The 10656-nt window shown below is 42.5% G+C and overlaps 1 protein-coding gene across 1 annotated transcript; it reads left to right on the top strand.

The window, feature by feature from the left end:
• The first annotated feature begins 970 nt into the window (after window positions 1-970).
• LOC109366911 (trafficking protein particle complex subunit 9-like) lies at window positions 971-9283 on the top strand. The gene is made up of 2 exons (XM_019614261.1): window positions 971-1590; window positions 9109-9283. The coding sequence occupies exons 1-2, from the start codon at window positions 1007-1009 to the stop codon at window positions 9266-9268; spliced, it is 744 nt and encodes a 247-aa protein (XP_019469806.1). The 5' UTR covers window positions 971-1006; the 3' UTR covers window positions 9269-9283.
• The last annotated feature ends 1373 nt before the right edge of the window (window positions 9284-10656 follow it).

Raw genomic sequence — 10656 nt, 5'->3', positions numbered from 1 at the left:
GAGTGCGCCCCTCCACTCCCCTTAGCGCGGGACCCTGAGGCGGCCGCGCCTCTCTCCTCTGCCCCCTCTCCAACCCCTGGGACACTCTCCTTCACCTCACTGTGCCCCTCAGCTCCCTTTCCTTACGGGGTGCGGGGTGCGGGGTGGGAAGCGGCGGATAGCCCAGCAAAACGCCTTCTTTCTGATATTAGAAAGGGTTCGAGCCTCTTCCCTTGTTCGTGTGGTGCCAGCTGAAAGCTGTGCTGTTTGTTCCTGGTGGTGGGTGCAGCTCTGTAGCCGGCAGATGCCCGTGGTTGGGAGGCACGGAGCAATACAGGGCTCGGTCACAGCCACAGAAATGCAGTTTGGGATAACTCAGGGGGGGGAAGGAATCCCAGATGCTGAAATCCAAACTATTTTTATGGTCCTTCTGCTGAGCTTTGAGGAAATAACCACTTTATTCTCAGTAATGAATACTTTGGACCTGATTTTCCTGATCCTTAGGAAAGCATGGATGTGTGAGGTTTGGCTGTTCTCGTTGTTTGGTAGTCCACATCCCACCACACACAGGGCTGTATACCTCCTCGAGATGTGTCCTGGAGGCTGACTGCAGAGCCTGAGGCTCAAGGAAGTCTATGCTGAGGAGTTCAGCATTTCCTCCATGGCCCCATGAGCAGAGTGTTGTCCCATGTGCTGCATTGGCTTTTGTCTTGCATCTGTGTGAAATGATCTGGCTGAAAAAAAAAAAAGCAAAAGCACAGGTGTTTTTTGGCGGTGATTTAAAGCAGCACATAATATACAGTGCTTGTGATGGGGCTGGATAGAGCTCTGAGCACCCTGATGTAGCTGTAGATGCCCTTTTTCGTTGCAGGGGAGTTGGATGAGATGACCTTTAAGGGTCCCCTTCCAGTTTTCAAACAATTATATGATCTTTGTGATAAAGCCCTGCCATTATTCAATGGCTGTGTTTGCTTCTGTGTGTTAAATAATACACATTTATCTCTTGCTAGCCTGCAGCTGGTGCAAAATGAGTGTTCCTGACTACATGCAGTGTGCTGAGGATCATCAGACTCTCCTGGTTGTGGTCCAGCCCATTGGCATTGTACCAGAAGAGAGCTTTTTTAGGATCTACAAGCGGATTTCAGCTGTGAATCAAGTCAATGTGCGCGACTCCCAGCGTGTGCTGTACATCCGCTACAGGCACCATTATCCTCCCGAGAACAACGAATGGGGGGATTTTCAGACACACCGCAAAGTTGTGGGGCTGATAACTATCACAGACTGTTCTTCTGCCAAGGACTGGCCTCAGACGTTTGAGAAGTTCCATCTTCAGAAGGAAATGTATGGCGCTACGCTCTATGATTCCCGGCTGTTTGTCTTCGGACTTCAAGGAGAGATTGCAGAGCAGCCCCGCACAGATGTGGCGTTTTACCCCAGTTATGATGAATGTGAAACCGTGGAGAAGAGAATAGAAGATTTCATCGAATCCCTCTTCATTGTGTTGGAGTCTAAGCGGCTTGACAGAGCCACTGATAAGTCTGGAGACAAGATCCCGCTGCTCTGCGTTCCTTTTGAGAAGAAGGATTTTGTAGGGCTGGACACAGACAGTAGGTAAGCAGCTAGAACAAGCCTGCTAGAAAAGACAAAGTGCTGCAGTAAATGTTGTGCTCGTATCTTCTTGTATGAATCTGCTGCTGTTTTATGGAATTTAATTTTTGTGGTCTGACTTCATTTGATGTTTTTAGTATGTACATGCATTTAATAATTTATGAGGCTAAGTAGTAGGAAGATGTCACTGAGATGAGAGTTTCTGAGGAAGGATTCAAAGGGTTTGTAGATATACAGTGTAATTAAGAGCATTCAGCTTACATCAATTAAAGTAATTTTATATCCTTTTATCTTGGTTTCTTAAGTTCAACGTCTTTTCCTTGTCTTTCATTTTTATTTTGTTATTTGATAGTTTTGACTAATCACGTTTGGCAATCATTCTTCTCACAGTTGTAGGAAGAACTTTGGTTTTGCCCGTGTTATAGTTTTTTTTTTCCTCCTTCCATCACATCTTTCCTTAATCATGTGCTCACTCAACTTTCAGATCTATGTTACATAGTTCTGGTGTTAGGAATTAATATTTGTGGCCTTTTGCCTGTAGGTAGGTGCAAAGTTTGTTTGGCTCCATTACTTGAAGTCAGATCCAAAGGATGGAATCAACCATCTTTGTTCCTTTGGTCTCAGAGAAGAGAGAAGACTGCAAATCCTATCAGGATGCATAATGTGCATGAAAATAATACCTTTCACATGATGAAGGGCCAGCAGCACCCTTCTCTGCTCCAGGGCCTCTGTTGTCCCCTACATTAGCTACTCTATGGGTCTTCTGATTAGTTAGAATCATAGAATGGTTTGGGTTGGAAGGGACCTTTAGGATCATCTAGTTCCAACCCCCCTGCTATAGGCAGGGACACCTCCTTCTAGACCAGGTTGCTCAAAGCCCCATCCTGCCTGGCTTTGAATGCTTCCAGAGAGGTGGCAGTCACTACCTCTCTGGGCAGCCAGTTCCAGTGTCTCACCTTCATAGTAAAGAATTTCCTCCTAATATGCAGTACCCAACTTTCATTGGTAGTGTTAGTTGTTGTTATTGTTTTTTGTAGTCTCTGTAGGCAGCAACATTTGGTAGACTAGGTGATCCCTTTTAGAATCTTGGCTTTTATTAGGACGCTTTTTGAGTGAACATGATAACTTAATCACCAAGATTTTGTGTTCCAGTTTGCCAAAAGTCTTTGCTAGAGTCTCAGAATTTGTTGTGTCGTTTGATTATATCTTTGAAATAGTTTTTCATTAAGTCTGAATCAGTGGATATACTTTAATAAGTGCTTCACGTACTTCACTGTTAAGCAAAAGTAAATATTCTCAACTTTTTTTTTGGTTTGAAAGAGTATTTTTTAAGCTTTTATTTTACTGTGGAGTTGCTGCGTCTGTTTTAAGAGCTGAAAAAGAGTTGTCCTTCACTGAGAGAGAAGTAAATATGTGTAGTAAACGTGAGCTTCTCTGTGCAGGCACCTTTCACACAGCACAATGTATTCTGGCTTCTGTGTTCTACCTAGCGGAAATTCAGGCCTGTGAAGTGGGTTGAACTATGGTGGGTTTATTAAACCAAATTAAACCTTCCAGCCAAAGTCTTTAGATGTGAAATGCTAGGATATTTATTATTTTATTTCTTGGCTTGAAATGAAGTGTTGTATCACATTCTGTTTAGCAGCAACAGGTTCCCTAATTAAAGGGGATGTACTGCATTAAGTGGAAATACTGAGACGCAGGGTTAAAGAGGACCTTCTTCAGTCCAGGTTGTGTCTTTGCAAGATGCTACATTGTGTAAGTCTGTCCAGTGAGGAATGAAGGTTGTCTAAATGTGTGGGCTGCATGTGGAAATAATAGGCAAGCAAATGAAACATCTTCTTTTGGGAAGGCAGTTATGTATATTGAGAGAAAACATGTTAAGAAGTTACATATGTATGATCACATGAAGACTAATTAAAACTACCCAATCTCTTAAAATAGGCTTTTCTTCTGCAATTTACTGTGAACTATAAAGGTTAATATTTATGGTCCAAACTCGCTAGATAGAATCGATGTTCAGTTGGTAAGACTAACATTAATACCAAGCATTAGTATTTGCCACTCAATTTCATAATCAATGTAACATGATCAGTGTCTTTTAGATGCAGTTCATACATCAGGAACGTGTTTTTTACATCAGTTTCTGTTCTAGGATCTTTCTTTTTTAATGCTGATAAGGGATCCCTTTAATGCTGCTGAGTGGTGAGAAGGTAGGGCTGTGTTACTGGATGTCTGCTTCTCTATTCTGTGTAGATGGGATTTGTTTACTGACTTCTCAGACTTTGTGATATCTCAGGATGTGTATGTGGCTGTTTATTTTATTTCTGTTCTGTCTTTCTAATTTTTGTTTTGTTCCTTTCTTTTCCTCCTTCTCTCATACTGCCCTGTGAGTTTGTTGTTGGGTCTAAAAAGGTAGGCTGTGACTGCGTACATTTCAAAGTAGTTAGCTTTCTTCCATACACTGCCTCTCCACTCTGCCTTCATTGCATAGTTTAGTGTCGCTTTTTCTCTTTGTTTTTCAGTACACACACAAACAATTGCTGCCTGGAGCCTTACGGCTGTCGTTGACCCTTTTTGGCGCATTTGGCAATTATATTTGATAGCAGTGCTGATTTTGTTTTGTAGGGCACACATAGTGCGCTTAGGCGGCTGCTAGCCTCTGGAATTTGCTTTGTCTTTTAAACTCCAAAACCATGAAGCTGTTGCTGCCTGTGTTTGGTTTCCAAATTCAGACCTTCTGGCAGTTGATGAAATGCTGCTGTATTTGAAGTCAGATTAATGTTATGATTGGTGATGTCTGTAGTTCTGCATGCTAATTGGAATTGGCGAGGTTGGATGGAAGTTTTTGTTGAAGCATTCTGCATGAATTTTGCAAATTCATTTTGCATGTTTCTTGTTTTTAAATTTAGCCATTGTGAAATATTCAGGATTCAGAAAATCCTTCAAACTCATTGCTGGATGGTTTGTAGTGAAAATAAATTCTGTCTTGAAATGTAATACTGTTAGTCTAGTTTTTGTATAAAAATTATTCTGGCATCCTAGAATGGGGATGAAGGGGGAAAACATACATCCTATATAGCAAATGCAGTAGAATTGGAAATGAGTAGTGCTGTTCTGGCTCCCAGGTCAGGTTAATCGTCCTCTGCTTTCAGGCAGAAATTGTGGGTACTGCTGGTGATGATCACTGTTATTTTCAAGAACGAAGTGCATGTTAAGTATCAAATGAACACAAACAAACTACTTCAGAGAATAAGACTGAAAACTCCTTTTGTAGTCAGCTGTATTTACAGGTGCTGGAGGTGGGTTTGGATTGCTGCACTTGGGTTGGGGCAGTCCCAGGTATTTATACAAACTGGGGAAAGATTTCCTTGAGAGCAGCCCCACAGAGAAGGACTTGGGGGTCCTGGTAGATGAGAAGCTGGACATGAGCCATCAATGTGCGCTTACAGCCTGGAAGGCCAACTGTGTTCTGGGCTGCATTAAAAAAGGGGTGGCCAGCAGGGACAGGGAGGTGATTGTCCCCCTCTACTCAGCTTGTGAGGCCCCATCTGCAGTACTGTATCCAGGCCTCGGGGCCTCAGTACAGGAAGGACGTGGAGCTCTTGGAGTGGGTCCAGAGGAGGACACTAAGATGATCAGAGGATTGGAGCATCTCTCCTGTGAGGAAAGGTTGAGGGAACTGGGCTTGTTTAGCTTGGAAAAGAGAAGGCTTGGGGGAGACCTCATTGAGGCTTTCCAGTACTGTGTGGTCCTATATCAAAGGGCATGACTTTCTTGGAGGATAGTTCAGTAAAGGCATTTTATGGTGTCGTTGTGTGAGACACGGGAGTGGCTTTGCTAAGACTTTGTCTTAAATGATCTTCAGGACAAAAGAGAAACAGCTCTGATCAGTGGGGGTATGGTGAGGAGCTGATGGACAGAAAATAGCCATTACTGTGTGTAACTTCCTGTCATCAAACAGAGCTAAGCTGTAAAGAGCCAAAATAATTAACCGATGATTTAATCAAAATGAAAACTAGAGAGAGAAGATATCTATACGCTGCTTGCTTTCAGCTTTGTGGCCTGATCCTTCATGTAAAGCCGTGAAGCAGAGCCAGCTGAATGTTACAATTTTGGAATTTCATGCTGAGATAAATATGCCTGTATATTTTTTCCCATTAAATTTGCAACCCATATGGATTGAAGAAACTCCATTGCTTCATCATGCCTTTAATCATAGAATCATAGAATGGCTTGGGTTGAAAAGGACCACAATGACTATCTAGTTTCAACCCCCCTGCTATGTGCAGGGTCACCAACCATCAGACCAGGCTGCTCAGAGCCACATCCAGCCTTGAATGCCTCCAGGAACAGGGCATCCACAAACTCCTTGGGCAACCTGTTCCAGTGTGTCACCACCCTCTGTGTGAAAAACTTCCTCCTAGTGTCTGACCTGTATCTCCCCTATCTCAGTTTAAAACCATTCCCCCTTGTCCCATCACTATCCATCCTCATAAACAGCAGTTCCCCCTCCTGATGATATGTGCCCTTCAAATATTGGAAGGCAACAATGAGGTCACCCCGGAGCCTTCTCTCCTCCAAGCTAAACAAGCCCAGTTCCCTCAACCTTTCCTCAGAGGAGAGGTGTTCCAGCCCTCTGGTCATCTTAATCCTGGCCACCTGATGTTGTAGACATGAGATTTTTTCTGAAGCAAGCATCACAAATACCAAATGAATTGAGTTTTTCTGTCTGCGAAGAGTGGGTTTAGCTTTATTGAAATCTTCCTCTTTTATATTTTTTGGACACGCTTGCACTAACTGATAAATAGTGTCCTTGTGTGACATCATGAGAGCTAAATTAAGACAGTTTCTACATATCTACAATGCAGACTTCCTCTATAATTCACAAGAAGTTGTTTTCCAGGAGGATAATGAATGATTGAAGGGACCATAAGAAGTAAATCCTTTCTTGGCATAATATTTAAGAGCTTAAATGTACGTTGAGTGAATTTGGTCTTTGAATAACTAGAGGTAAATTTTTTCCTCATCAGGAATAAATTGATCTTTTTGTTTATAAACAAAATAATTGCTAGAATAAGCAATGTTTGTTGATGTCCAAGTTATACTGTAATGCATGGATGAAGTTTTGGCAAAATGAGGTATTGGTTAGGGAGAGCTGCTGGTGGGGCAGTGTTGTAGAAATGGTTTGGGTGTTAAATTCTGGATCAGCTGCCTGGCACTGTCCCTTTTGCTTTTGTTGTATGACTCGTATTTATAAGTTTAACATATTATCTGGAAAATCTGGAGGAAGAAGCTTTAAAACCACGGTTTTGAGAGAATAAGAAATATAGTTTGTCCATAAATCTACAGATTACTTGAAAATGTAGGGTGAAAAACATTGAGGTGTTCATATTTGAAAGGAATTAGGATGGAACTATTTTCTTCCCAGTTCTGGGAGGGAAATTGAGAAAAGCACCACCTCAGGTCCCCTTTAATTACATAATCATGACAGTTCCCCATATATTCAAGTCTTATTTCGGGGTATAAAAGTTCAGTATCTCATAAAATTCATGTTACCTGTTTTTTGAATTGCTGAACTGGATAAAAGTATAGCCAGAGCTGATACGAGTTAAAAGCACAAAACCATGACAGTCAGTCTGATGTGGTCCTTTGTGTTTTTGGAAGCCCAAGTTATCCAGGTTGTTTGGAGAGACTTCTGTCATATAAGAAAGAGCAACATCTACTGCAATTCCTTCAATGAAATCTTCGTTCTCACATGGCTTCCTTGTCTTTCAGTCTACTGTCTAAACATAAAAAGACTTCTTTTCCTTGATGTGCATTTCGGAACGTGAAATTATAAGTTGTATGTATGCGTGTATTTTTATATTCATAGACTTGGAAGACATTATTAAATCGTAAGGATACCCTATTGGAGAGATGTAGATAAACAAGTACAGTAACTGGGCTGAAGTTTAATTCTAAGCAATGTAAGGTATCATAGAATCACAGAATGGCCAGGGTTGGAAGGGACCGCAAGGATCATGAAGCTCCAACCCCCTGCCACATGCAGGGCCACCAACCTCCACATTTAATACTAGACCAGGCTGCCCAGGGCCCCATCCAGCCTGGCCTTGAACACTTCCAAGGATGGGGCATCCACAACCTCTCTAGAGCAGGTAGAGCAAGGATAGTCTTGCTAGGTAATACGCCTGCTGAAGGGGAGACCTGAAGGATTGCTGATAGATTCAAGAAAGAGTAGCATTGCTCTGAATGTACTGCTCTCCCAGTACAAGAAAGACAGGGAGCAGTTAGAGAGGGTCCAGAGGAGAGCCACGAAGGTGATCAGGGGATTGGAGCACCTCCCCTACAAAGGCAGGCTGAGGGAGCTGGGCTTCTGACCTCATTGCAGCCTTTTAATACCTAAAGGGAGTCTACAAACAGGAGGGGAATCAACTCTTTGAAAGGGTAGATAACTGCAGGATAAGGGGAAACGGTTTTAAGTTGAAGGAGGGAAGATTTAGGTTGGATGTCAGGGGGAAGTTCTTTACAGAGAGAGTGGTGAGGTGCTGGAACAGGCTGCCCAGAGAGGTTGTGGACGCCCCATCCCTGGAGGTGTTCAGGGCCAGGTTGGATGGGGCCCTGGGCAGCCTGGTCTAGTATTAATTAAATGGGGAGGTTGGTGGCCCTGCATGTGGCAGGGGGTTGGAACTTCATGATCCTTGAGGTCCCTTCCAACCCTGGCCATTCTGTGATTCTATGAATGATGAGTGATCTCTCCTGTCTTAAATCATGAGATGCTTTGGGAGCACAGTATGTCCCACATCGCATCTGTTACATTTGTTTAGCTGTAATTTATTAAATAATAATAATAAAGTAGTGATGTTTGTGCCTTTGTTGCATTGATTTATGACCCGATTGCCTCTCTAGTTCTACAAAGCCTAAAACTATTTTCAGTAAGGCTGCATTGGTGTTGTGTAGTAATTTTGTTTGGGAAAGGAAGGAAATGGTATTGCTGATGCTGGGTCAGATTTTATTTGAACAAATGAAAAAGGAGTGGCAGGTAAAACCCTGTCAGTCCTTACTTGAAGTGGGCAGTGGTTATACTGAGCCTGTTAAAAGTGGAATAGGATGGAAATGAAAAGGAACTTTCTAGGAGATCTGATCATTTTGCTAATGGTGGCTGTAACACGTTCTTTGTTCATGAAGCATAGCAGTTCTAAAAAGGTGATGTTTCTTTAATGTAGGAGAGGCTGTTCAAGCGTTCTGAAGGGCGATCATTTATATCCAACTACATGTGTATAAATGCTATACAGCCAGAATATGCAACGCATTTTTCTTTTCAGCATCTCCTCCGAATGCTGGTTCTTTTACTTTTGCATATTGTGTTGCTTAGAATTCACACTGGATGCTTGCTCAGAGAAGCAGAATACAGTAATATCAATCTATTATTAAAGAGGAAAGAAAATTGACTTTAAGTGTTCATTACCTTACATAGTTGTTGCTTGGAAATAACTTCATATTGCATCCTTTATTTTGCAGACACTATAAGAAACGCTGTCAGGGCCGGATGCGGAAGCACGTTGGTGACCTGTGTTTGCAGGCTGGGATGTTACAGGATTCCCTGGTGCACTATCACATGGCTGTGGAACTTCTGCGCTCTGTAAACGACTTCCTGTGGCTTGGAGGTGTGTTTAATTGATTAAATCACTTTTTAGGAAAATGTTTCTTTTTTTCAGCGAAGTATACAGATGGTTTCAAAATCTTTCCTGCAGGTATCTATGTTCAACTGTTAGATTTTTTTTTTGCCTTTACATCTACGAAAGCCACATATGTTTAACTTAACATCTTCCTTCTATTTTTAGCTTTACTGTTGCAGCCTTTCAGTACCTAAAGGGAGCCTACAAACAGGGGGGAGTCAGCGCTTTGAAAGAGTAGATAACAGCAGAACAAGGAGAAATGGTTTTAAGTTGAAGGAGGGAAGACTTAGGTTGGATATCAGGGGGAAGTTCTTCACAGAGAGAGTGGTGAGGTGCTGGAACAGGCTGCCCAGAGAGGCTGTGGATGCCTCATCCCTGGAGGTGTTCAAGGCCAGGTTGGATGGGGCCCTGGGCAGCCTGGTCTAGTATTAAATGGGGAGGTTGGTGGCCCTGCATGTAGCAGGGGGGTGGAGCTTCATGATCCTTGAGGTCCCTTCCAACCCTGGCCATTCTGTGAAAGTCCGTTTGGCTTCTTAAGTGCTTTTGTTAAAGAATATTGTTCCCAGTACTGATTCCAGAAGGAGGACACCATTGGTAACTGGTGACTATTTGGACTTTGCACTGCTGGTCAGTCCTTTGAACCTAGCATTTTCTACCTGCTTTATAGTCCACCTATCCAAATCAGTCTTATTGTTTTGGCTGTGAAGATTGCTTTGTCTCAAGATATTGTAAATGTTCGGGTATACAACATCTACTTCCTTTCCTGTGCCCACTGAGCCAATCGTCTCATCATAGGAGGCAGAGAGATTGCTGAGATCTTACTAATCCTTGACAAATGGTTGATCGCTGTTCCAAGTCACCATCTTGTTCTTCATGTGCTTGGAAATGGCTTCCAGAAGGATTTTTTTATAGCCTTGCTAGAAAGCTGAGTCCATTGGGCTTCCTAATTGCTTTGTAGACCCCTGCTACCTTCTTCCTGGTGCTGGGTGTGATGTTTCCCTTTGCCCAGTTAATCTAAAGCTCAGCCTTTTCAGGGTGTAAGAAAGTGGTCTCATAATGACATTGGCCAGCTGCCTGCATCCTCAGGAGCATCCTAACTGGTTTTGTGAATTTGTGTCTAATTGGATTAAGTACTTTGGATGCTTTTACTCCACTGCTGTGGATAGCACTTGTTCCTACAGGTGATGCTAATAGTCATGGGGACTTGAGGAGCCTGAGGGTAAATGTTACCAATGAGAACAGAGATAAAAAAGACATTGGCTATCTCAGCCTTTTCCACTGCCAACGTCTCCAACTGAAGCATACCTCATATTCATGTAAATAGATGCTTCTACATGATATTTCACTTCTTGAAAGTATCTTTACTAATCTGCAGGTTTTTTTTTTTTTT

Source organism: Meleagris gallopavo, chromosome 3 (assembly GCF_000146605.3).
Source record: "Meleagris gallopavo isolate NT-WF06-2002-E0010 breed Aviagen turkey brand Nicholas breeding stock chromosome 3, Turkey_5.1, whole genome shotgun sequence".
NCBI classification, from domain to species: Eukaryota; Metazoa; Chordata; class Aves; order Galliformes; family Phasianidae; genus Meleagris; species Meleagris gallopavo.
The sequence above is the reverse complement of the archived record's forward strand: the minus strand, read 5'-3'. Positions and strand labels throughout refer to the sequence as shown.

Bases quoted from the DNA above. Each gene is read 5' to 3' on its own strand.
- LOC109366911 (XM_019614261.1), top strand. From the start codon at position 1,007: ATGAGTGTTCCTGACTACATGCAGTGTGCTGAGGATCATCAGACTCTC. The intron at 1,591-9,108 runs GTAAGCAGCTAG...TTTATTTTGCAG, and splicing joins GGGCTGGACACAGACAGTAG to ACACTATAAGAAACGCTGTC.